Source organism: Phaethon lepturus, unplaced genomic scaffold (assembly GCF_000687285.1).
Source record: "Phaethon lepturus isolate BGI_N335 unplaced genomic scaffold, ASM68728v1 scaffold46891, whole genome shotgun sequence".
In the NCBI taxonomy this organism is placed as follows: domain Eukaryota; kingdom Metazoa; phylum Chordata; class Aves; order Phaethontiformes; family Phaethontidae; genus Phaethon; species Phaethon lepturus.
The window spans coordinates 26,164-52,752 of record NW_010519351.1 but is presented as its reverse complement, the minus strand read 5'-3'; the positions used below and the strand labels follow the sequence as shown (position 1 = coordinate 52,752).

Below are 26,589 nucleotides of genomic sequence, written 5' to 3'. Positions count from 1 at the left end.
TAAAGGCCACAGCGTGTAGGAACGATTCTAGCGTCAGAAGCTGAGGTGATACAGAAGGATGTTGTGCCACTGATCCAGAAGGAAAGCTCAGAGAGGGGAAAAAAGCCACCATTTCCTGGGGCGTTACACAGCAGTTTAGGGAAATTTTACGTAAATGAAACTGGTTGGTTTTTCCTTTCTCTACTCTCCAAACTCATCCACCCCCATATAGTGGTAAGTTATAGTGGAGTGACTTTTTTTTTTTTAATGTAATAAAGATTGACTTAATTCTTTTTTTCCTACCTCTAATTAGTTATAATGGGGGGTTTGCATAAAAAAAGAAAGTTCTTTTTGTATTGTGTTGTCTGAACTAATTTTTCACTTATGTGGATATCATCATGAGATTTCTCATCCCCTCCCAAATCAATATCTTCTACCTTGAGAGGAGAATAAAGCACCAATTTACTTGATTTGCATCAGCTTCATTTGAAACTTTGTAAAAATGCCCATTCTCTCCTCCTGTTACCTTTACTTTTAGCAGAATTCCTGAATGAAACTGCTGCTACCATGTCCACCATGGTCAGCTTGAACAAGGAAGATGCAGCCTGGAACAAAGAGAATTGAGAAGTCTCAAATATAATAATAAAAAAAAAATTGCAAACTGATCCCTACTACAACACGGTAACACTCATGATGCAGTGCTGTAGTATAAGGGTTTAATTTCCATTTCCTTTCTGTATGCGGTGGAGCACATTTAGATTTAATTCTTCCTCTAGGCTCTATTTATCTGTGTTTTACTCCCTGTGAAAAGAATGCCTTTGATAATAGCATTTTAAATATGCTTTCTTATTTCTGTGTCATACTTTCCCACATTGTGTGCTTTCCAGCTTACATGATAAACTGTGGTCTTTTCTGTGTTCCCATTGGTGTTGTCAAAGACAGCTATACAGCTCTCTTGTGGCATAAGCTTTTTATTTCTCCTATAGTATGCTTAACAACTGCATTTGTAATATTCTGATCACCTATAATTGCAATGCAGCTGCAGTTTAGACTTTACATTCTGCTGTACTTTCATAGGAGGGTGTGCAAGTCTTGGAACTGGTTGTCCACCTGGTATTAAACATCTCTTCAGTACGCTGTTCGGAAAAGTGCTTTACAGTGCAAATCTCTTGCAATGAATAAATCAGTAGTTAGCAGGACAAGCGTTAACTCAGAGTGGTATTTCAGTGCTTGCATTATAAGCGGATGTCTATTCACTTTGCCAACCCAAATTCCACTCCAGGTCTTCACGTAATGCAAATCAGATTACTGAAATCCAGGGTATGCTGATCTGGAACAGCCCGTCAAGATGTACTCAAGGATGTAATCTTAACGCCGAATTTAGTTTAAAATAGTAGTAGTGTTCCTTTCCTGTAATGCCTCATTCTTGTTTTCCTCCTGAATTAATACTCAAGCTAAACAGATTCTTACCTAGGTAACTCTGACAAAAGTAGTATTATGAGTGGCTGTACTGCCCAGGGGATTAGACAGCCTTGCAAAGTCAAGCAATTTAAATTTTTTTCTTAACTAATGCCTACCTTCTTTTACAGATCTAATAATACAATGTCAACTGGAAGGGTACGAACGAAAAAAAAGGCATGTTCTTCGGACCAGTCTCCAGACAACCTTCCTCTGAGGAGTTCTGGAAGACAGGTATTTATAATAATTTAAAAAAAACATGGGTTCATACTCTGGTATTTTTTATTTTCTGTTGACATTTAATAAAGAAAGTGGGCTTCATTGTGGATGAGTTAGGACTTAGAGAACTTTTCCAGAGAAAGGGAGAATTAGTCAGTTCTGTGAATAAGTAGGTACAGTGTCTCATTTTTGAACAATATTCAGAAAAGACAAATGCTGAACATAACCTGTAAATACTTGATGTGTTAAAAGTACAATCACAGACTTCTGTACAGCCAGACAAAGCTGTCTGCCCATCCAGAGGGAAGCCTAAACCAACACAACACACAGTGCCTTCGAGACCCAGAAGGGAGATTTGGTATACAGCTTTGTCTGGAGTCCAAAAAAAGCCCCAAGCCTACCCTAGTATTTTATTTGAGGTGCAACTAAGATTGCTGCTAATTTTTTAATATCGATAAGTATGTGAAGAAGAGATTTTCTTTTTCTGAAGAAATTGAATGAACACATGAGGCTTGACCCATTAACGTGATGGAGCTTAAAATATGATTTAAACTGGAAGCTTTGCTTACAATTTCTTCAATGGCATCAGTTAGACTAAGGCAAGACATTTTAGCTTTAAATGATATTTCCAGTCTTACTTGTTTTTTTGGTGGTGTGTGGGGTTTTTTTGTTTGTTTGTTTTTTAAGACAAAAATGACCTACTTCAACAGCTGTTTCATGCTGCAGCTATTTCAAAATGGATACACAAATTTTCATTAGTGCCATTTTAACCATTTGATGCTACCCACAAGCTGCAAAACTGTCTGACTGCTATTTTGTAGAGGATGCATTTGTGTTATTTCTGGTCAGATTTCAGCTATTCTTTATTAGGTGAAGAAGAAAGCGGCTGAAGCAGCAGATGATGATGAAGAAGCATCAGAGAAGAAATATAGAAAGTGTGAAAAAGCTGGATGCACTGCAACGTGTCCCGTTTGCTTTGCGAGTGCAGCTGAAAGGTTTGTTTCTTTTTATTTGCATTTTCCATGGACTTTTCTAAACTTGCAGATGAAGTTTAGAATCCTAACTATATTCTGAAAAATCCCTTTGTTTCTAAATGTAGAGGGAGAATCAAAAGGTACCAGTGTGAGTCTTAAGATGCCAGGGAAGTGTCACGAGTTACTTGTGTTGTGGATAACTTTCTACTGTGCAAGTTGCTAATTCAGATATAGAATATCTTTAGAATATGTTATTTATGTTATTAATGGTGTCTTCTGGAACATGCCTTGCTTCTGTGAAACTGAGAACATATTAGTGTAATCTGAGGAAGCTAAACTTGCTCTCAAGAAGGAAAATGAAACCATCATTTACTGCAGAAAGCCTTTATCACTCTTTCATTTCAATGCTTTGCAGTTCGAGGTGAGATTTTGACTTTGAAATTTTGGATTTTGGGAGACAGTCGTACTTACTTGAACTCTTTGTTCTTGAGTTGTTCCTGGCTTTCTCTGTACTTGCACAAATCCTTTTGCATTCTGACCCTGGTGGTACTGAATGCATTATACTGCAAGGTGTATCTATAATGAGCAACACATTAGACCTCATTATGCAGTAGACAGACTGTAATTATATAGCATTCCTCCCTCCCTAGTTAATTGACACAAAATTTCCTTGTTTCATTTATTTTCTAATGATATAAAATAATGCAGTGCTTCATTTAGTTATCCATGTGGATTGCTCTTTGGTGGCAGGAGGTCAGTGTATTTGGGATGTTATCATAGGAAAGCCAAGTGTTTTGGCACGTTGCGTAAGAGGCTTGTAGGGGAAATGAGCACCTGAGAGATCAGCATTGGTGATACTACATTTTTTATTTAGGAAACAGCAGATACTGCTTAGTCATCTTTTTGAATTGTTATTTTAATACTTTAATTTCCACACCCCCTTACCCCCCCAAGTACATACTTTCAACGTTATTTATTTGAGATGAGATCATTTCATGGCTAGCTATTTCAGTTAGTAGTTTAGGTCACTGCTTTTTTACCTCGTGCATTTATCTTGAACCATTTCCTTGAGTTTAGAGAGTTTTCTAAGTGAAGAGCAATTGCTTTGTTTGATGAATATAATCTTTGCTTGCTAATGGATATTTCTTTCGGAGAGTAATAAAGAATAAATGCCCAGAATGTGTAACTGCTTCCTCAGGGTTTTCTGTCATTGGGTTAAAATTGCAGCCAACTCACGTGAAAAAAATAGGCAACATCTGTTTTGTGTTCAGATTTGCCTTTATAGTTTTGTCAGTTGTTATGGGGATGGGATGTTGTAAGGATTTATGAATCAATTGATCACATGGACAAGAAAAATACCAATTTAAGTGATCCCTCCCACCCCTGCACTAATACCAGAGCAAAAAGGAACGAAGTAAAGGAACTGTAAGTTCCTTTGGAGAGCGACTTTGCCGCCTTATACATTTGCAAAACACTCAGTGTGTCGCAGCACATACTGTAAGACCAAATGGTGTTTCATGTTCAGGAAACGTCTGCTTAAAGAGTACTAAAGACAGGCTCAGTTGACCATTGTTAGCGGGAGGTTGCTGGAAGCCAGACCAACTATAAAACTGCACATTGTGTACATTTTGCCTCCTTTGCATCTGGTGTTGCTTAGTTTGGAAACTGGAAATGTTTGAGACAATTGAAATCTTATTGTTATTTGTATGGCTGTAGTGCCTTGTGCAAGCCAGCCTTCATGAATGTAGCATAAAGCCCTCGCTTGTCCTGAATACTTTGTTCACATTCTAGAATGTGCTACTGTCAATAGAAAGATTTTTTTCTAAATGTATCATAAAACTATTTCTATGTCTCCTGCATTACAGATGTGCTAAAAATGGGTATACGTCTAGGTGGTATCATCTTTCCTGTGGGGAACACTTCTGCAATGAATGCTTTGACCACTATTACCGAAGGTAGCTTTGCCAGTTAAGGTTGTGCTTTTTCAGTGCTTATTAAAATTTGGCAGATGTTACAACTGTTGAAACATCATGTACATAAACGTAATACAAAGGCTTGTCCTCTGTGCTTGCTTTATTCAAAGTGAGGCTTAGATATTGGTGCTAAAACTGCAGGTGTTGCAGGGACTAATCATCCACTTAAAGATAGCAGTGTGAACAAAAGTGGTTACTTTAGGCGGGTTGGTTTGAGTGTACAGTTATTCTGAAGCTTTTGTCTTTTTTAAAACGACATCAGAAAATTTTAAATTATAAGAACAGTTTTAAGTAAATCTATTTTCCTTTATAAGGCAAATTCACTTTACAATGTGAGTTCAGGAGACCTTGCCTCTCTGTAACATGAAATCAATTGAGCAGATTTAACTCTTGCGGTTCAGTGACTGTGAAGACTCTGGACAGGCTCACAGAGTGCTTTCAGCTCCAAGCTACTTCCCATCTGAGTGGGAGTTGAGTCCAGCTCTGCTAAGACTTTTGCGTGCATATGTGCTCAGCAGTACCCGTGACTCAGTCCAGGCCTTGGATACTTGATCATGAGTGTGTTCACGATCAAGAGGACACAGGGGTCAGGATGCAATTTAATGCTATTGTAAGAACCACGACTTTCTCCTTTTCTAATAGGAAAAATATAGGAGACTCTACAGCCTCATTTCTTTGTGTAATATAAAATGTTTAATTTTAGAATAACTGCTGTTGCTTGAAATGAACTAGATATTCAATTTTCTGACTGCTTGCTGCTTTTTTTTCTCTTTCTTCTTAGCCATAAGGATGGTTATGAGAAATACACTGCCTGGAAAAGGATTTGGACAAGTAATGGTAAAAGTGAGCCAAGTCCAAAAGCCTTCATGGCTGATCAACAACTTCCTTACTGGGTAAGATGGAAGGTGATTTATTTAATAGGGTATATTTCAATGTGATGTTCTGATGTGAGTTTCTCATACTGTATGTTCAAGCAGCAAGTCAGCTGAGTTTTGTGCAGGTTTTCTAGTATTAGGGGACTGTGGAAAAGCTGAAGATAATAATTTTGATCAGCTTCTCCATTGTTGGAGACCTTCTCCATACCCCACAAAGAACAACCTTCTGTTGCTTTTAGCGAAGTGGGAGCTAAGATCATAGAATCACAGAATGGTTTGGGTTGGAAGGGACCTTAAAGATCATTTAGCTCCAACTCCCCTGCCATGGCCAGGGACACCTTCCACTAGACCAGGTTGCTCAAAGCCCCATCAGACTGTCCTCGAACACTTCCAGGGATGGGACATGCACAACTTCTCTGAGTAAGCCTGTTCCAGGTCCTCACCACCCTCATAGTGAAGAATGTCTTCCTTACATCTAGTCTAAATCTACCCTCTTTCAGTTTAAAGCCATTACCCCTTGTCCTATCGCTACATGCCCTTGTAAAAAGTCCTTCTCCAGCTTTCTTGTAGGCCCCCTTCAGGTACTGGAAGGCTGCTATAAGGTCTCCCAGGAGCCTTTTCTTCTCCAGGCTGAATAACCCCAACTCTCTCAGCCTGTCCTCATACGGGAGGTGCTCCAGCCCTCTGATCACCTTCATGGCCCTTCTCTGGACTCTCTCCAACAGGTCCGTGTCCTTCTTATGTTGAGGGTCCCAGAGCTGAATGCAATATTCCAGGCGGAGTCTCATGAGAGCAGAGTAGAGGGGGAGAATCGCCTTCCTTGACCTGCTGGTCATGATTCTTCTGATACGCAGCCCAGGATACTGTTGGCTTTCTGGGCTGCATATCCAGCCTTGTTGAACTTCATGAGGTTCACATGAGCCCATCTCTCAAGCCTGTCAAGGTCCCTCTGGATGGCATACCTTCTCTCTACAGTACCAACCACACCACTTAGCTTGGTGTCATTGGCAAACGCATGAAGATGTGCGATATTCAGGTAGAGTAAGACTTGGCGGGGAAAAGGGACCGTGCCAGCTATAGGAAATCATGAGTGTGAAAGACTTCCAAAACAGATTTTGTATTTCCCTATTAAAGAGAGCAGAAGAAGAGAGACTGGAATGGAAAGAAGTTTGTTGGTGCTGGGTTTTTGTTGTTATTGTTTTTGAGGCGGTGAACAATGTGTTTTTGCAGTAATGCTTGCAAAACCCACTGAAGACCATAGTGGGTAATTCAGCTGGGTGTTGAATTCATTTTGGAGTTAGGTTCTGTGGAGAAATTCAGTCTTAGAGGAGATGGGCACAAGGTTTCTGTATACCGAATGTATTATGACCTGAGGATTACATGAGAACAAGTTCAACAATTATATTTGACAACTTCCTCACATCTCCCTTCTTTCTAATCGGTTAGTTATGCTTCATTAATCTTATCTGTAATCAGACAGCAACAAGTAAAAACATGTTTGTTTTTTGACTTGTAGGTGCAGTGCACAAAGCCAGATTGTGGTAAATGGCGTCAGCTGACAAAGGAAATCCAGCTGACACCACAAATAGCAAAAACCTACAGATGTGGTATGAAACTGAACAATTCCACCAAGGTAACACTGGAGATTTTTGCTCATATTGAAGCTAACAACAAGGTGGTATTTCTTGTTTGCAGACACTAATTTCTTCTTGTTTGCTGCTTAAAGTTTCTAATGCCAAAATGATTGTCTGATGGCCTGGAGAGCTGCATGGTGACAGGCCTACATGCTGTTTACCCTTTCTGTTTCCTGAGTGGAAACATCAAGAAAGAAGTATCTGGAATACTCTTTCTCTGCACAATCAATTGTAAAATCCTTCATTCTAAAGCTATGGAAAGATTTATCAGGATATACAAAATAGACATCCACCAAAATGTTTATTTTGGTTTTGTTTGCCGATGCTTCATTATTGAGGAAAGTATCTGAAAAGCTCAATGGGCTTTTATTAATTTCTGTCAAGTTTGTCATGGGGCTTTACATGAAGACTTTCAGCTTTGGCATGAAGATAACTCCTGAAATTTGGAGGGTCCTTATAGTGCCATAGAATCTATATAGTTTATAACATTAAAATACTGACCACATGAAAATCAGAAGGGTCAGCATTTCATCTTGAAACTTCATGATAAAGATTCTCTTAAAATAAATGAGAAACTTTTTTCATAGTCTAGACTGGAAGAGACTCTCTGGAAAATGTGGAATCTTTCCAGAATTTTTCTATAAAATTCTTTTTCTCTTTTTTCTCCCCATTTGTTTGTTTCAGCATTCCACTAAATTTCATGGAATAAAGTGTATATTTTAATGTCTGACCAGTAGAAACTATTTAATTTAACAAATGAGAAACATTTTCTCGGGTGTTTTGGCTTTATGGTGTGTTGTATTTTTAGCTATGCATTTCTCATTTATTTTTACTAACATAATAATCTCTGCTAGAGAAAGCTAACACTGATACATTTTTTTAAATTTAAAGAACTATGCCGTGGCCACATTACTTTGTTTTATATTTACTTTTTGTTGTACAGCTTAATAGCTCTGATACCATTCACTTTTCTTTCAGACTGAAGGCTCAGACCAGTGCTCCATGCCTGAGGACTTGGTGAGTAGTGGCTGTTCCTCCTCATTTGTCCTAGAATATGAAAGCAATCTTAAAGCACGGCATATTTCTTTCCTTTTCTTGGTCCTTTGGACAATTATGGCAGTATTCATGCATTTTGCTCAGGAAACTGTCAGACACTATTTACAACGGAGCCTAGGGCCTTCAACTTTCTCATCTTTTTCCTCTTTTCCCTTACCATACCAAAATTGTGGCCTGTGATTCAAGGTTTACTCCTAATTCTTAATTTTGATCAGGCAAAACAGTATTCAGTTGCCAGCGTTCAAATAAAATTCCCCATCCTAAAATTTCCTTGTCTTTCAGATGGTTTCTATCTTTAATCAAGCTAGTCTCCTCTTTTTGAAGACTGCAAGAGAACATCAAAACATGTTTTCTCTTTCCTCTCCCTCATAATGCAAAACTAGACTTTGATGTACATTGGTGTTGCAACGGGTTTATGATCATGTAACCCTGCATTTCCGATTTAGTATGATCTGATGTTCAGTGACCCAATGTTGACAAGTGTACCTGAGGTACCTCTATCCCAGGAAACATGTTCAAGCTTACTGTTGACTCTTGTAGAAGCTTTGTGTTTTTGTTTCCTTAATGCATATTTGATTTGTAAATTAAGGCTGAATCATTAGCGTTTGTTAGGGCTTTAGAAGGTCTTTCATGGGCATAGCAGAATCTAAATTAAATTGCTTGGTTAGTGTAGGCTTTTTCTAAGTTCAGATTTCTGGATGTGTAAACAACTGGAAATGTTTTATAAAGGGCCTGATAAGGCATAGATGTGTTGTTATGGCACGTCTCATCTGTTTGCTTTCCACGTGGGCGTGGAGTTTGTGAAGTTTCAGCTCCATTTCAGAGGAAAAGATTAATGCTACAGGTTTTCTGTGTCAGGCTGAGGAAGGGGAAAGAGGGAGAGAAAATGTCTTCATGACTTGCAATTCAATTTGGTACTTCTAGTGCTTTTTGGTCTCAGTTTTGGAGGGAGGGGGGGAATTGGTTCATTTTCCAACGTTTTCAAAGTACTGACGTGTTCTCTTCTCCCCTCTTTCCTTCACTTCTCCGCTTGGCCAGAGAGTGGCTGAAGTTTCAGACCATTGGTGGTACTCCATGCTCATACTCCCTCCTTTGCTGAAAGACAGTGTGGCAGCTCCCTTTCTAGCTGCATATTATCCAGACTGCGTGGGCATGAGTCCATCCTGTACCAGCACTAATCGGTTACCTGGTGAATCCAACCTTGTGAAGTTAGAGCACTTAAAGAGCGTGCCTAATTTGACTGGTAAGGGCCATCTGCAGGGCTCTGTCGCTTAAATAGGTGTAATAAATTATGTCTTATAACTGAGTTTATAAGGCACATAATGCTCCTGATTCAGAAATACTCGTTCTGTTCTCAGCACTAATACACACTCTCTGTGTGACTGCCTCTGTACTTCTTTGATGCAATTTACTCGTTTGTAAGATGAAGGTAATGCATTTCGTATGGCATTTCTTAGGGACTAAGCACAGACTGCATAGGCTTTTTGTTTACCACTTGTCATTCGTTTACAGAAATGGGAAATTAACATGCAGGTACTTAAAGTTTGTTTGCATTCTTAAGGAAATGAAGATTTATCAAAACAAAACATGATTCTGCTAGTTTTGATATTGTGGATCTTTGGGGCTTTAGAGAAAAGGATTTGATTTCTTAAGGCACTTGGATTCCGTTTAGGTTAATTTTTTGCTAATGACAGTTCTGAAACTGACAGCCTGGGAGTGTGGATTGGCAGAATAGGTCAGGTATTGAGAAAGGTAGTTCAGGATTCCCATACTCATCCTTATTGATATACCTCAATACGAGCTCAGGGACAGTGCTTTGAAGAAAAGTTCAGCTTCTGTGTCATCTTTGCTCTCCTTAGGTGCTGAGAGTAAATCTGCTCCATCTATTCAACAGATATTTATCTGCTTAACAAACTGAAAACTTCATTACACAGAGCTACCAGTACTGCACGTGGAAGATGATTACTTTTAGTGACTGGGCAGTATTGGGAGGTGAAGATGAAGGGGGTTTAGAGGACTGCATAAGCCTGTGCAGCAATGCTAGACTTGAGTTTAGATCCTGTTCCTTGTTGGACTTATCATGGCATCCATACTGTTTCTCTGACAAAACTTAGGCTTGGACAAGTCCAAGATGTACCCATCAGGCAGCAGGACAATAACTAATACTGCACAACCTAGAGGGTAGGAAAGGGGAGAGCAATATAAATGAAATAATTCTGAAGGTGGCTAGAGGCTGGAAAGCTTCGTTACTTGTTTATCTGTGTGAGGTCAATGGATCTTCTCGGAGGGAAAAGGATACAACGAAGATGCGATGGAATATGACTAGTTCTTGGTGTGTCTATTCAGTTGCAGGCATGAACAAGTATTTCCAGCCTTTTTATCAGCCCAATGAATGTGGGAAAGCACTTTGTGTGAGGCCAGATGTCATGGAACTGGATGAGCTCTATGAGTTCCCAGAATATTCACGAGACCCTACCATGTACTTGGCTTTGAGAAACCTGATTTTGGCTCTGTGGTACACAAACTGCAAGGTAAGAGGTGCTAGTCGTTAATTTGTTTGTTTACAAATAATAGGTACTTTTTTGGGATGTGGAGCAACGGGATTGGACTCTCTCCTTAGACATCTCCTTATGCACTAAAAAAATTGCTCCCATCCTTTTGAAAATCCATTCTAAGATTGGCTGATTTTTTTTTTGTGTTTTGGTTTTGTGGGTTGTGGGGTGGTCTGGTTTTGTTTTTTGGGGTTTTTTTTGAGTTTTAATGTCTGGGAGCTTCTTTTGCAGTAAAATACAAAAGTTTTAGAATTATTAAAACACTGCTGAGTCTGCCCAGCTATTAACTTTTCAAGAGATGCTTGGACATTTCTAAACAGTGGTTTTGCTTGCTTTATGGGTTTTTTTCATATGACTGTTAGACAGGGAAGTGATTGTTTTTTTACTTTTACTTTGCTAACCTTCAATGGAATTGCTGGAATTTCACATACTGAGGCTTTCAGATACTGACGTCTGTATTTATCTGAAGGTTTTGGATATTAATCTATTTTTTATTTGGAATGCCATTCTGGAATGGATTTTACTGGAATGTCATTGTGAGCATTGCCACCAGGTAGATTCATTTTGCAATCAAGGATGCATTTCAATACCATTCCTATACTAATGGAGCACACCATGGAGTTCGCAAGAGTATCTTGTAGACTCATTTGCTTTTATTCCATGTTAATCTAGCTTAATGAATTTTTACCTAACTGTATAAAGCTGGCTAGCAAAAAAACTTCCACAAAACTTGCTTTTAAAATACTCTCAGAAGCCTGATTAATGATTAATTTTTACCATCTGATTTACAGTTTAAATATGATGTAAACACATGTAAAAATGGAATATGAGAAAATCAACACTTTCTATTCTTTGTTTCTCCTTTGCAGGAGGCTCTTACCCCTCAAAAATGTATCCATCACATTATTGTTCGGGGGCTTGTGCGTATTCGCTGCGTACAGGAAATGGAGAGGATACTTTATTTTATGACAAGGAAAGGGCTAATTAATACAGGGATCTTATCAGTCAGTCCTGACCAGTATCTTCTTCCTAAAGAATACCACAATGTAAGTTGCTGTAATAATCCCTGTGTTATTAGTGCTATAAAACTACATGGCACCTGTCATATTTTTTTTGGCACTGTTTTTTTTTGTTCATTACCTGTCATTCCAACCGTTTATGTAAAAACGAAATCTAAAAGCAAACACATTGCACGTTTTTCACATGGTTCTCATCTGCCTTCAGTGGTTATAGAAACTACAGACATGGGACTCTTCCCAGCAAGGTTTTTGTTCCCACTAAAATCTATGAAATTCAGTCCTATGGATTTGAGCTTTTCAGACAGATGGGAACTGTGCAAAAAAGTTACACTCAGGTTCTTCTCATGGCTTAATCTTGTAATATACCTCCACTTCCATAGGTAAGGAAATGCCTATTCCATATTGTTTTGCAAGAACTATGATTAAAGGGTAGATATTTATGACTAGCAATTTGCTTGACAGCACACAGAAACTTACCAAATTAATGTACTCTGTAGTGGAATATCTCCTAGAAATTCTAAGTTGATCTATGTTTGGAAGGTGTATTTGTGTATGTTTTTAATTTACAGAATAGTTTTTACTGGTCAACCCAATCTGTGATTGAAATCATTATAAAGTAAGTGTGTTTCTTGTCTGATAACTTTAGTTAGATTTTGTTACTTGACTGATAACTTCAGCTGCTTCAGTTAAAAGAAATTGAGAAATCCTTAAAATTGTAACTATTTTCAAAGCTATGATAGATCTTTTCTCTGTATTAAATGCACTATCATCTTGAAAAGTTATCACTGATTACTTTAGAGGACAAGAAAGCCTAGACTTCTGAAACCTACAGGTATTTTTAACTTTATCAAGAAGAAAAATAAGTGTGCAATGATAATTTCTATTTTAGTTCTAACTATTTAAATCTTTTACTATTTTTTAGAAATCTGCCATCATTGTTGGGGCTGGTGCAGCAGGATTAGCAGCAGCCAGACAACTGCACAACTTTGGAATTAAGGTAAGAAACTTGAGAGTACACTACTTAAAAAATCAAGACTTCCTCTGCTTTGAAAGTGTGCTTCATCAAAATGAAAAAAATTACATTCTTGTTAAAAACATTTATGTATAGGGCATCCTAATTCACTTGTAAAATCTTAATAAATTAAGATTTATTTTTACTTAATAAATCTGCTGTTTAAAAATAGCATTTATTTATATCTAAAATTCAACAAAGCATGCAGTGAATATTTTACATACATTTGGGTTGAGAAGATAGGGGAAACATGAATATCTATATCCAAATAATGGGACTGTAGATGATGATGGCCGTTTAAATGAGGTGAAATTTTCTCTCATTTGTGCACTTTACTTACTTGTTGCTTATTAAAAACAAGCAAATCACTTGTATTTACCTTTTCCCTCATATTTGTCATTGATAGTTTGATCTCACAATATTTACATGTTGACTTTACACATCCAGAATATTCTTATGAAAAGACTTATGTGGGACTCTACACATGAAGTGTTTGCCAGGCTTGATATTTAAGGAAATGAATGAGCATCTGACTTTCCGGATTTATGTATTTATATGTTCATATATGTATATATGTCTATGAAACCCTGAATCCTATAGCCCCATTAATTTATTCTTTGGTTGCTAAATACCAAATTGCAGTGCAGCCTTTTTGTCTATCAAGTCCTGTGGAAAGCTGTCCTGCAGAAAGCTGTCCTGCAGTAAAATACATAAATATCAACTGGCAGGACCTTTTTTAAAAAAAATATATAAAACGTATTATATATTTTTTTATATATACACACACTGTTGCTTTCTACTGTTATGGAGAGATGGAGTTTCTCTAAAAAAGACTTTCTCTGAAAATAAAAAGATAATACAAGTAACTAAGGGTAAACATACTCAGTCAGACATCCATCTAGTCCAGTATCCTGTGTCTGTCTGTGACAAATAGCGGATGCTAAGGAGGTATGTATGAGTGGTGGAAATACATGAGAATGGGGTTTTCTTGGAATATCCCAGGAATAAATTTCTCCAAAAGGTGTATGGACTTTCTCAGATGGACACTGCACCTGGATCATTGTCTTTAATAGCCTGTAGCATGCCTTAAACTTCAATTTTGAGACTTCTTGAATAGGTCTTTAGTGTTTTTAAAAAGAAGGCTTATTTTTGTTAGGGTTTTTCTTAAAGTAATAGTTATTTTATATATGTATATCTCAAAGGGTAACCTTTAAAATAAAATTTAATTGCATAAATGAACGATATCCACAAACAAATATAAAATGTTACGATTGTTAGCATTGCTGGATTGCTTGGGGTTTTTCTGTGTTTTGTTTTCACATTTGCTCTGGAGTTGAACAGATATGTTTAATACAATCAAATCTTACAATTTACTAAGCTGCATTGTGTCACAGGTCATCATCTTAGAAGCTAAAGACAGAATTGGTGGCCGAGTGTGGGACGATAAGACATTCAAAGGAGTCACTGTTGGAAGAGGTGCACAAATCGTCAATGGATGTGTCAACAACCCAGTGGCACTAATGTGTGAGCAAGTGGGTTCCCTGCAGTGGTCATGCATTATCACTAGTGAAAAATTGTTGTTTAAGCCAGGTTTTGGTGGCTGGGTAAGGGTGGGAGTCCTTTTTCATGACATGATTAAAACTCTGTTCTGCATTGCAAGTAAACTCTGTGTTGCTATTCTATCTTTGATAACAGCTGGGGACAGAGAAGGGCTATAGAATGGTTTCAGGCACATTACGTAAAGAAAAAGAAGGAGGCTCCAACTTCAGAACCAGAAGAAACCACTTTTTTGGCTTTTTCTGGAGACAGTAATGTAAAAGGTCCCCGGCAGACTACCTCAGAGCTGAGAAAGGCTTTATTGTGGGAGGCTATTGCTATGTTGTTGTAATACATAGTTTTGTCATGGACTTGCCTTTGCTCAGCCTCTGTATTTCTAGTTCAATTCTGCACAAGTTAAGATGAATATGTTTAACAACTATTGATGCAAATACACTGCAGTTCAGAATTTTTTTTTTTTTTGGTTGATTTGGTTTGGGTTTTTTTCAGGCAGAAGTGGAATTCAGAGTGAAACTTGAATATGGATTTTGTTCAGAGAGGCATGCAAACCCAGCCCAAGCTGTTTTAACTGTTTAGTGCTGTATAGTGCCGTGAAGAAAACTTTAAAAAAAAAAATTAAAAAAATCATGGTTTAGTTATGAGATGAAGAGCAATGACTTCTGAATACACACTGGGTGCCCATCGCTTTGTGGTCACTTGCTGTCATCTTTCATTCAAAGTACAACTGTACCTTGAGATCTGCAGTGGTGACCAACACCCTAGGTAGATGTGAGGATATGTGAAAAACACTGGAGCGCACCCTAAGTAACAAGGCCCTAGGAAGAAGTTAGAACTATGTTTGTGCTATTTTCTGTAGACCAACTCTGTAGAATGTAAAAACATATTTATTCTGACTTAGCTCTGTTGTGTGTTTGATGGAAGTTGGACAGGGAGAGCAAGATACTAGGTTTAATTCCAAATGAAACTGGCAAGCAACATCCCGTCAATTCCTGAATGCAGGGAACTGTTTGGGCATCTGGCACCAGAAAGTTGTAGAAAGTAACTGATTTTCATGGTGATTTAGAGAATAAGGTGAACTAGAAATGAAGAAAACTGGTTCATTGTGTTTGATTACCAGACCCAACATCTCTGTACTAGCCCCTGACCTGATAGGACAGTTGGGAGATGAGGTTTTGGACACTCCCCGATAAAGGATGGAAGAGTGGGGAAAAACACTTTGTGGACAAGTATTGGATAGAAGGATTGTTGGTATTCCACTTTCAGGAGAACAAGAGTTTGAGTTAATCTGACTAATTATTTAGTCATGGATGTTTTTTGAGTGGCATCACATAAATCTGAGTGATTCACCTTACTTTAAACAACTTTGAGCAGGCTAGGCACTGTAGTTTTTCCATACTTAAAAAGCAATAAAATGTCTTTTTCTTAAGCTTGGCATTAAAATGCACAAACTAGGGGAGAAATGTGACTTGATCCAGGAAGGTGGAAGGATAACAGATCCCACTATTGATAAACGTATGGACTTTCATTTCAATGCCATCCTAGATGTCGTCTCTGAGTGGAGAAAAGACAAAACCCAACATCAAGATGTTCCTCTTGGTGGTAAGTGGGAGATGTATTACGAAGTGAAGGTGTTGGCTGTGTTCATAGAGTTGGATATTAAATTGGCTTTTACATCAGACATTTTTAGAAGTGTATGGCTGTACGTCTGACCTTAAATGCAAAAATTATAACCTGGCTCTCAGAAGGACAAAGGGAGATTGACTATTGTACATACACAGACCAAAATGTGACTTGTAACTTTTAAGGAAGCCTAATTTGAAGGTTTTTGTAACACTGTGTGACTTCTGATGTAGTATCTTGTTTTCATGAGGTAGCGTTTTCAGTATAACTAGTGGCACTAGCAGTTCAAAAGACTTGCTTCTTGCTGAAGGATGCCATAGCTAGCCATAACTCTTACAGTTTTTGACTAATCTGTCTAAAAAAGAGCCTAAATCAAAGCCTTCTGCTGGCAAGAATAGTCCCATCTCCATTGGTAACACCTCCCACCACACTTACAGCATGCAAGCACATTCAAGAAGAAAAAATAAACTTCCTCAGAAATGTCTGCCTCCTAAATCTTTTCAGCATAAGACAGAATTAGCAACTCTTATGTCCTCTGCAAACTCTCCATCAATTTTTTTGGCTTTTTTGGTTTTGTAAAAATTAAGCAGGATTTATTTGCAATAATTCTCCACTATCTTAAAGTGTATTTTCCTTGAAGTAACTTCAACTGTATACTGATGGTAGCTAAACAATTAATTTCTCCCCTGTCTTGGTTGGCGAACCCAGCTGTGCTGTTGCACAGGGTGCTGCTTTTTCTTTTCTTTTAAATCATTTTAACCTCTTTTTTTCCTGAAGCTATGTATGTTTCTTTTTGAAGAAGATGATTTTACTAGAGAAATCTATGATTAAACAACAAAGTTGTATTTCATCACCATAAAGATCTAAAGTTTTTTTCTAGGAGAAGAAAAACATCTTAGTGCAATTTAGCAATAAGCTGGAAAATCTCGTGATCCAGAGAATAGCATATTGCAATGCAGTAAGACTTCTGACAATCATGATATATTCTTATTTTAAACATGTTCTTTCACAGAAAAAATACAAGAGATCTATAAAGCCTTTATTCAGGAGTCTGGTATCCAGTTCAGTGAGCTGGAAGAAAAAGTACTACAGTTCCATCTCAGTAATTTGGAGTATGCCTGTGGCAGCAATCTCTCTCAGGTGGGTTTTGACAGCTGTGTTCTGAAGCGGTTGAGCTTCATAGAAAATAGGGTTGGAAGTAACATTGAGAAGTCATCTGATCCATCCCATGGCCCCAAAGGAAGAATCAGCTATCCCTAAACTGTTCCTGTATCCCTAACCTGCTCTTTAAAAGCATTGAGACACAGATTCCAGCACTGCCTTAGGTAATCTGATGGGAATTAATGACATGCTTCCAGTGAGATCCTCTTTAATGTAGAAGTTGAGAGTAGATGGTGCAGTGGAGTAGGGTGTTTTGCTGAGATGCTGGGTGGTAGGATTCACAGGAGAGTTACTCTTCCTCAGATGTTGTGTGTGACTTCTGCTTCTCAGTTCTGTGTTTAAAAACTGAGGTATTTCTCTACCTTGCTAGGTATCTTGAGAATAAATGCATTTAACTTCTGAAGTGTTCCAACACCCTGACGGTGGGCCCCAGTTCACCACTCCTAGGTATTCTGTTGACTATGTGATACTTGGATTTCCTCGCGACTTCAGTTTTAACCAAGCAGGTTCAGGAAATATCAAAGTATGATGTTGTTTGCAGTGCATTATTTACTCAGTCCTGTTGATTGGATTAAAGATGTTTAGGGTCCATTGTACTATGGTAGTGGGACAGCTGATTGATATGTGCAGATGCACACATCTGATCTGAACTGAGAAGCACATAAGAACAGAAAAATCTGCAAGGCAATGCTATACCAGGGCAGTTAATGGAAAATATTTGATATGTCAAGTTTTCACACTTCACAAGGACACAGGGGAAATAAGAAAGATGTTAAAATCTATCTACCTTCAAGTGAAAATCAAAATATGAAGTAAATGCAACTGCAGTGATAGGAATTGGCATGTGAATAGCAGTTTGAGAATTGCTTTAGATTTTTCATTGCTAAATAGTGATCGCTTAGTGCAAATACTGCTATTGTACTAGGAGTTTGCATGGGTCGGGAGAGAAGGTCAAGGAAAGATATCATGGAAGAACATCCAAAATGACAGAAAAATTCTGCTGAGAGTTTTTTGTATCTTATTTTCCCCTTCATATTGGGAAACAAAATATTTCCATTTTTCTTCGAAGTCTTAAGGCTGTAAAATCTGGTTTCTTTGCTAGAGACAGAAAACTGAGATAAATACACTGCAATCCACCTGAATTTTTGTACTACTTTCCTTGTTGTCTCTACCAAGCAGAACTATAAATTACCTACTAGTGACCAACCCATATTATGACACTTCATAATCCAGCAATTCATATGTTGTATAGTGGCCTTAGGTAAATAAGCCGTTTGCTTTTGTCAGTGTTGCCATATGTTCTGGTGATACACTTTTTTCCTCCGGTTGTGAAGGGAGTTAGGGTGGCTTCTTCTAAACTGTGTGACTTTTGCTAGTACCCATGTTACCTCACCAGTAGAGACATCTAGTTATGTTCTGTCCACAGGTATCTGCACGCTCATGGGACCACAATGAATTTTTTGCCCAGTTTGCTGGAGATCACACTCTTCTAACTGTGGGATATTCTACTGTGATTGATAAATTGGCAGAAGGGTTGGACATCCGGCTGAATTTCCCAGTGAGTCTGGAAAATGTTGATGCAGTGCCTGTCTTAGTGCTTCACAGCAATCTCAATCATACCTGTGTATTCTTCTGGACCATGCTAATCTGTACCTGAGATTATTTTGACTTGTCTTTAAGAAAAGAGAGGACAATTCCAGCTGCTTTTTTTTTGTTAAGTTTCTGACTGATCAGAAATTAAATTATTGACATTGCCATTAGTATTGATTAACTCTATTCTTATTAAATCTGTGATACTGAAAACATAGCTGTATTTCTGCATCCTAGGATGCAGAAAATAGAAATTTAGGATTCATAACAAATGTAATCATAGTATTTGATGAATGCAGTGTTCACAGGTGTATACTAAAAAAAATCCATTTCTTTAACTAACTTGAATTTTAAAAAAAGACTCTTATTTGCCTTCTTTTGTGTTGGCAAGCTTGCTTTCTCTAGTAATGAACATTCTGTACCATTTCTGGAAATCCTCTTTGAGGACTATGCGTACTTAAATATTTTGATATCATAAGCTTGTGTGTTAGAATCATTATGATTTTTCTCTTTCAGCTTCCATAGAGGCTATTTTTTTCTTTCAATATTTCTCCAGAAATTTGTGTTCTTCAATTTCTATTTTGCAGACTGGTGCTATATTAGCTATTCTTGTCTGAATTTGCACTGCATGTGTAGATTTTGTAGTATAATCTTCAATTTGTCTTTCAATAGGTACAGAGTATTGACTATTCTGGAGAAGAAGTACAGGTCACTACTGCAGATGGAACAGTGTGGACAACACAAAAGGTACCAAATATGCTTCAAGATTAAGGATTTTGGGGAATGCAAGAACAATATTGACCACAGTACATGTCCTTTTTGTCTGTCTGTGTTTTTTCCCTCAGAAGGGAATTTAGTCCAATTCCTCCCCACTCAGAGGTGAAAACTCATATATTCTAGTGACCCATATTTGGATGTCCTAGAGCCTATTTTTCATTGAGCACACTTGAGTTTTGAGTACTAGTTGATTTGAAGAACTAAGCACTATAAAGGTAGTACTAAAAATGTGAAGCAAATAGATTTTCATATCTCTAGCCTTTGAAGTGAGAGTTATGTTTTCTGGTTCCACTCCCTGCTCAGCTTTACGCCATTTAGCATGTGAATCTGCCCTGCTAAAGTTTTTCCCTTTTGGTATGCAGGACTTGGACAACCCATATTTCTCAGTCTCCCTTACTCCCTGTATCCCCACCTGCTTCATGCTGCGTAATTCAGCTTTTAGAAATTTTTAAATTGGTACATAAACTTGATTGAGATTAGATTGACATCAAGAGCATTAGTGAGCATATTTTAAAGAGGAGGGAGCTGTGAAGGAAGAAAAAAACAAACCAAAACAATGACCATCTTCTCCTCTTTCAAAAAGACAGTTTTGTTAATCTGAGAGCCATTGACTATAATTTATGGGAGCTATTAAAATTAGTAGCATGGTTAGCCACTGATACCAGCAATTTAACAGACTACAACTTAAAAATCAGTCAACTGCAGGATCTGTTCTCACCTGAATGTAAGGCATGTGTTTCCCGTTAATGGGCAGTAAAACCAGACACTAATCTAGATATGTCTGGTGAGTATTATGCTGCATCCTACAAAGATAATCCAAGATCGTTAAGAGGATGCTATGAGTCTTAAGTGCAGTATTCAGCTTTTGCTGCTGTTGTGATTGTAATTATTTCTTTCAGGTATTAGTGACTGTACCGCTGTCCCTTCTTCAGAAAAATGCCATTCAGTTTAATCCTCCACTGTCAGAAAAAAAAATTAAGGCCATTAATAGTTTGGGAGCAGGAGTCATTGAGAAGGTAAGTAATTTCAGATTACTTTTTGCTTTCTTTTCATAGAAATATTGATTGCTTTGTCCCTGTTCCTTTTGCTGCATATTTCTCAGGATTTATTATGCATTTGGTTTTGCTTGCATACACTAGCCCAGAAAAGCAAGATACTATTGGGGATTACATGTATTTATTTTTCTTAGCTTTCCCAACTTAAACAGTGTTTTTAAAGAAATTGTTTGCAGAATCACTTCACAGCTTAAACATTTTGTGCCTGATTTTGAGCAAGCCTTCATGATGGTCTTAGATCTTCCAAAATTCTAATAATATGCTTATTCCAGGTCCTTTTGACCTAATAAATACATTAACTGTTTCAGAAGAACACTGAAAGTTGTGAACTTGACCAGCATAAGATCTCCTACCTTTTCGCAGTGCAAAAAGACAGCCTGTCTTGAAAAGATCCCTAGTAAGATGTGTGCTTAGAACAAAACAGTAACAGAAGTAATGCCAGGAACAGGTCTGTAACAATATGGAAATTTAAAGGAAATATTCAGAAACCCTACACATGGGATGGGGATTACTAAGTTCTACGTTAGGTTTGTAAAAATTCTGCTGAATTTCTTGAGCATTTTCCGTAGTGAATTCCATTGTGAATTTGATACTGTCTGTGCATTTGTAATTTGAGCAGTTTTATTTCCTTCTCTGTCCCCCTTGGACAACAGGCCTAAATATTGTCTGTTGAGACCCTCTCATAGAACTAGCTGTCTCTAATTGAGTGGAAAAGGGAAAAAGAATTAGAAGAACATATACCATATCCAGTTACGAATGTTGTGGTACGAAATGCTTTAACTCCATCTCTCTCTCTCTCTCTCTCTCTCTCTCTCTCTCTCTCTCTCTCTCTCTCTCTCTCTAGATTGCCTTGCAGTTTCCTTATAGATTTTGGGACAGTAAAATTCAAGGAGCTGATTTTTTTGGTCATGTTCCACCCAATTCTAGCCAACGTGGGCTCTTTAGTGTTTTCTATGACATGGATCCAGAGGTATCATATGCTATCTGTATTTTCTGTTGGCTCTTCAGAAATTGAGTTTGAAATCTAGGTGCAATAATTACTGAAAAATGAAAGTTTTCTTCTCCCTCCCCCCTCCATTAAAAGAAGTGGAAGCAGTGTTATTTATCAAGAAAAAGCTGATTGACACTTCATTGTAGTAAATGGGAATGTTTTCCTATGTTTGGACACAAAATAATACACAAGCAATTACTGCTTTTATTCTCAAAGCTTTCCTGAAAACAAGTCTGTAATACCTAACTATAGATATACTAATATGGGGGGAAAAAAGCCTACTAGTCACTTCCAGTTTAGGACTTCTGTTCTCTTATTTAAATCAGCTAAAAATCCTGTTAAAAAGATCATGCTGGCTTATTTACACTTAATGGCTTGCACTAGCCTGAATAACTATGTGGAATGGCAGAAGAAAAGACAAACACTAGGTTTTGTATGAAACTTGAGGTCTGTAGGGTCAGTCCCAAACTCTTGAATTGAAACTAGTGCATTGACATAATGTTTGTCTTCCCCACCAGTTACAAGTACGTTGTATTCATGTGTACAATGATACATGTATCATTGTATACATGAATATACATTATATTCATATCTTACCTTTTCATGCTCTTACAACAGTTGCTACTTACTACTTGGCAGCAATGAAAAGGCCATTTTGTAATCTTGTGGCTTACTCCAAAAGGAAACCATCCTGTGAAGATTGTGCTCTGTTACTATACTATCTGTACCTGTATATGACTTTCCTTAAAAGTTTTCTCTTCAATACTTTTTAGCTTGTTCAACGTGAGGTTCAGTGTGCTGGTGCTGTCCAGAGACAATTCTTAAATTTGCTTGATAGCTATTCTCTGCTAGCTATAAAGCTTAGTAACAGAAGAACTGCTGTATATAAACAAAAAAGGGAGGGTTCTTGAAAGGACTTGAGAATCTGTGTGTTATTCTATAGTCACCACTTCATCTTTGAAACTTCTGAATGGTAGCAGAACAAGACATCAGAGGATGTTAGTAATTTGAGAATAAATACTGTAGAATATGCACCCTTTATTCTAAGGAATCAAACTTGCTTTCCTCTATAACAAAAGCTGCTCTGCAGCTGAAAGTCTTTGTCAGTACCAATTAAAAGGGACTCATCAAGAAATACTTAATAACCTAATAATTTCAAAATTATCTCATCTGTTAATGTCTTGGTTTTAGGGCAAACAAAGCATTTTAATGTCAGTGGTCACAGGAGATGCTGTGACAACCATTAAGAATTTAGATGATAAACAAATACTGCAACAGTGTATGACTGTACTTCGAGAGCTGTTTAAGGAGCAGGTAAGAGAAGCCTCTTTTATTAAGAGATGAATTAACTTGCCAACAGACATAAAGCTTTCGATTGTGTTACTTCATGATGTATAAGAAAACCTTTGGCGTTTTCAACGATTTTTCTTTTTGTGTCAGTTCGAGGGAATATGTTTCCTTTGAGATACACTAAAAACACATGTAAAAAGCAACTGAAATTACAGCACCCCCAAACCAAACAAATTGCTTACTCTTCTAATAAGAAACAACCCTTCCTGAGCTGCCTTGGGGTGGAGGTACAGGCAAAATGATCTATCAAGGGCCTTACATCCTGACTGTGGGGAAAAAAAAAAAATTTAGATAAAAATTTCTACCTTTTTTCCTTCCCCCAGCTCATCATTAGCATAAAAACTAAGAGGAAAATCAGAGACATCTGGGGCAAGCAGAAGACTACCACTTAGCAATGTTATTTGCATTCTGCTTTACAGACAGTAATGCCTTAGTTAAATTACTTAGAGCAGTCAGATCCCAAGGAATGCTTTTGTTAATGTTCATGGGTGATCTCCCCAGTTTTACCAATGGTTCAGATGTTAGGATTAACGATCTTGGAAAAATCTTGGCACCTGAAGGCTTGACTTTTCCTAGAAAACATACTTTTGGTAATGGCTTTACAGTTACCAGAATCATGTGCAATGTAAATCCACATACCTGCTATTTTGATCTCGTGAGACTGTAGAGGTAGCAAATTGGTCTTTGGTTTGGAGCCACTCTAGTCTAGAAGAGTGATTTTCATGTCTGCCTCCGTGGTTTATAGCAGTTGTGAATTTCAGTCTTCTGTCCACAGTGCAGCAGGATTTTCAAAGACAAGATAGCTTCCAGGGGCGTACCAGAACTACTTCTGGGATGTCCATGAAACTTGCCATACTTGGCTAGCCATTGTCTTGATTGCTTGAGCTTTAGTCTGAACGGAATAGTCTGTTTGTTGATACCAGCTGTTGTGCAAGAGGCAACCAAGAGTGCTTCTGTTTATTTGTCACAAGCCCCTCAAGAGTAAGACACAGCTGTAATTGACTAAGCCTTCATACAACTGTCATCCAGGCTCTTTCTGGTAGAATTGTGCGGAATTTGCATGCTGCAATGTGACAAAGAATACACAGTGTTACTGTCATGGCTTAGTAGGACTTCCTGGTTTTTGTTTTCTCCTCGAAACTAGTTTTCAAGCCAGCTCATTTTCTGATTTTTATCTAAGTAATGTTATTTCTTCACTGGAATAAAATTATCTCTAAAAATGAAAATTACATTTTGAGATTTAACAAGCTAGAAGTAGCAAAGCATCATGCCATACCAAGATAAAAAGTACTTTATACATACAAATATGTTGAATGATGTTGATATATGTATTTTATCTGTTTGTAAGAGTATATATGTGTTTTGAGGAGAATTTTTTTTCCGTACGTACTTCTAGGTATATTACAATATCCAGATGCGTTGTATTGAAAACAGTGCAACTGTGATGTTTCAGACATGAGACAAGTCTAGCAAACAAAATTATCTTTGTGGTTAGTAGTATAATAAAGATTGGAATTTAATTCTGGAATGTGATCAAATCTGTATCGTAAGAATTCTACATACTCTAAAGATTACAAGAAACTGTTTCTAAGAAAAAGCTATGCAATTATGAGATTTTCTTTGCAGTACATAACTTTTATTTTGATTATGCAGGAGGTTCCTGACCCAGTGAAGTTTTTTGTTACTGGATGGAGCAAAGACCCTTGGCTTCAGATGGCTTACAGCTTTGTAAAAACAGGGGGCAGTGGTGAAGCTTATGACATTATAGCTGAAGACATACAAGGAAAAATTTTTTTTGCTGGTGAGGTAAGTATCTCTGTTACTGTCGATTAAGGTTACTGGGGAATTATTTCTTATGAGAGATCATCTTTTGCTAACCAACACCATTAATCTAGAGGTAGCATATACTCTGTTACACAAATCTGCTAATGTTTCTTGATTTTGACACAGAATCCTCTTTATTCTTATTATTATTGGGCATGGAAAGGCTGACATATTTCAGGTCAGGACTGAACTGCGTAACCATTAAGTGCAGAACAGGACAAGATTCTAAAATCCACTTGTATTTTTAGTCAAATTATGTTCCTGTTGGGGTAACATAACTAATGCATCCTGCTGACAATATAGGTGCATGCTATACTGGAATAGAACTTACCTCACTGAAATGTAGATGGCAAAACAGACTACCGATTTTGCTAGTTGACTTGCTTGCAAATTTTGAAGTTACTAAAAACCTTAAATATTTCCTCCTAAATTACTTCTAAGTTTTCCATGGCTTTTAAAAATCTTGGTATATGCTTAAGGAAAACAAAACTGACCTTATAAACTGAAATTCTATCTGTTTTAATAGTTTTAGAAACCATTCACTTTTTTTTTTTTATAAATACAGGCCACAAACAGGCACTTTCCTCAGACCGTTACAGGAGCTTACTTGAGTGGGGTTCGAGAAGCAAGCAAAATAGCAGCATTTTAAGTACTGAAATGTTGTGTTTATAGATATATTTTTAATTGTTTTCTGTGGGTAAAACTATCTTCAAGGTTCCTATTTGCTGCCTTTTTCCTAAGTGGTACTTAAATAGTATATGGTACCTGAAGATAAAATCTTCATCTTCCTTTTCCTCTTTCTCCCCTCAACCCCTTTTAAGCCCTGATGATACATATTGTTGGGGTTTTTTTCCAGCTAAGGTATTACTAGCAAGAGTGACATTGGAGTCTCTGGCCACAGCTTTGCTAATGGAACTTTTGTTGAGAGTCCTCTTCTCTATGGCTCAAGTCATGCTATTGTAAACCTTCATTTCAGAAGGTCAGATTAAAACAAGACTAAGAACATAGAGCATTAAAAATGCTGGCAGTTAGTAACGATGATGGGAATTTTCCACTAACTGTGCTTCTCAGGTTCATTATGCTCATAGGAGTTCAAACTTGCTCCCAAAAGTCTGAATAGCCTAGACAAATTGTAGAATTATTGTAGGAAGGAACTCAACTATCGTTCTTTCCACTTGCAATCAATAACCTTTTCTATAATATTTTTCATATTCTTAGCCTCTACTAAGTGGGCTTTGGAATATCAAGTTTGTTCCTTTAAATCAGACGGCTGGAACAGTTTACAGTGCAATCATAGAAAGGTTATTGTAGCTAATAAAAACTTGAAAAAATAACTTTTACATTACTTTTAAAAAACTTTGAAATATTCTCTCTGCTAATTACTCAGAGAAATTCTTGTTACAATAATAGGCTAAGTTTAGATTTGCTTAGTGCTTCTGATTCATGTAGAAACAGGACAGCTTAAAAATTACTATATTTCTATGATTATTTTGAAAACAAACTTCCAGATTCATTTGGGCTGAGTAGAGGAACTATCTACTGAAATGAGTGCACAGTAGGGGGTGAAGGACTAAGTTCCTAACAGCTCATTCAGCTTTTATATTTAAAAAATAAGTGAAGATGAATGAGGAAAAATATTAACACTTTTATGAAGGGCTGAAACAAGGTGGCTTGCACTTTGACTTGAAGTTTTTTTTTTTCTTTTATTATTAAAGTATTATTAAAAACAACTTGAGGGAGTAATTCAGTAAGGGCTAAGCATCTATCTAATACCTTTTCCATGGGACAGGGAAGAAAACAAAATATTTTTCAATAGAAATAAGACAGACACAACCAGGATATCTGTTGTAATACTGTTCCACTAAAACAGTATTAATGAAAAAAAATTAAAACCGATGTTTAGAACTCTTTCC

At 37.3% G+C, this 26,589-nt stretch overlaps 1 protein-coding gene across 2 annotated transcripts; it reads left to right on the top strand.

Moving 5' to 3' along the window:
• Window positions 1-1,581: 1,581 nt before the first annotated feature.
• On the top strand, window positions 1,582-25,325 carry KDM1B (lysine (K)-specific demethylase 1B). Of its 2 annotated transcripts, XM_010297011.1 has the most exons (20): window positions 1,582-1,671; window positions 2,527-2,651; window positions 4,496-4,585; window positions 5,385-5,496; window positions 6,995-7,111; window positions 8,091-8,129; window positions 9,207-9,411; window positions 10,515-10,699; window positions 11,590-11,766; window positions 12,662-12,736; window positions 14,146-14,283; window positions 15,736-15,907; window positions 16,941-17,068; window positions 18,516-18,647; window positions 19,352-19,426; window positions 20,356-20,472; window positions 21,356-21,481; window positions 22,694-22,816; window positions 24,506-24,658; window positions 25,242-25,325. In XM_010297011.1, the coding sequence occupies exons 1-20, from the start codon at window positions 1,582-1,584 to the stop codon at window positions 25,323-25,325; spliced, it is 2,463 nt and encodes an 820-aa protein (XP_010295313.1). The 2 variants fall into 2 exon arrangements, with proteins under 2 accessions (XP_010295313.1, XP_010295314.1); XM_010297012.1 differs by lacking the exons at window positions 9,207-9,411; window positions 10,515-10,699; window positions 15,736-15,907; window positions 16,941-17,068.
• The last annotated feature ends 1,264 nt before the right edge of the window (window positions 25,326-26,589 follow it).

What these genes read in the sequence shown, in the direction of transcription:
- KDM1B (XM_010297011.1), top strand. Translation starts at nt 1,582, where the DNA reads ATGTCAACTGGAAGGGTACGAACGAAAAAAAAGGCATGTTCTTCGGAC. An exon ending in TGTGGTACACAAACTGCAAG is followed by an intron (nt 10,700 to 11,589) that starts GTAAGAGGTGCT and finishes TCTCCTTTGCAG; the next exon opens with GAGGCTCTTACCCCTCAAAA. An exon ending in TTCCTAAAGAATACCACAAT is followed by an intron (nt 11,767 to 12,661) that starts GTAAGTTGCTGT and finishes ACTATTTTTTAG; the next exon opens with AAATCTGCCATCATTGTTGG.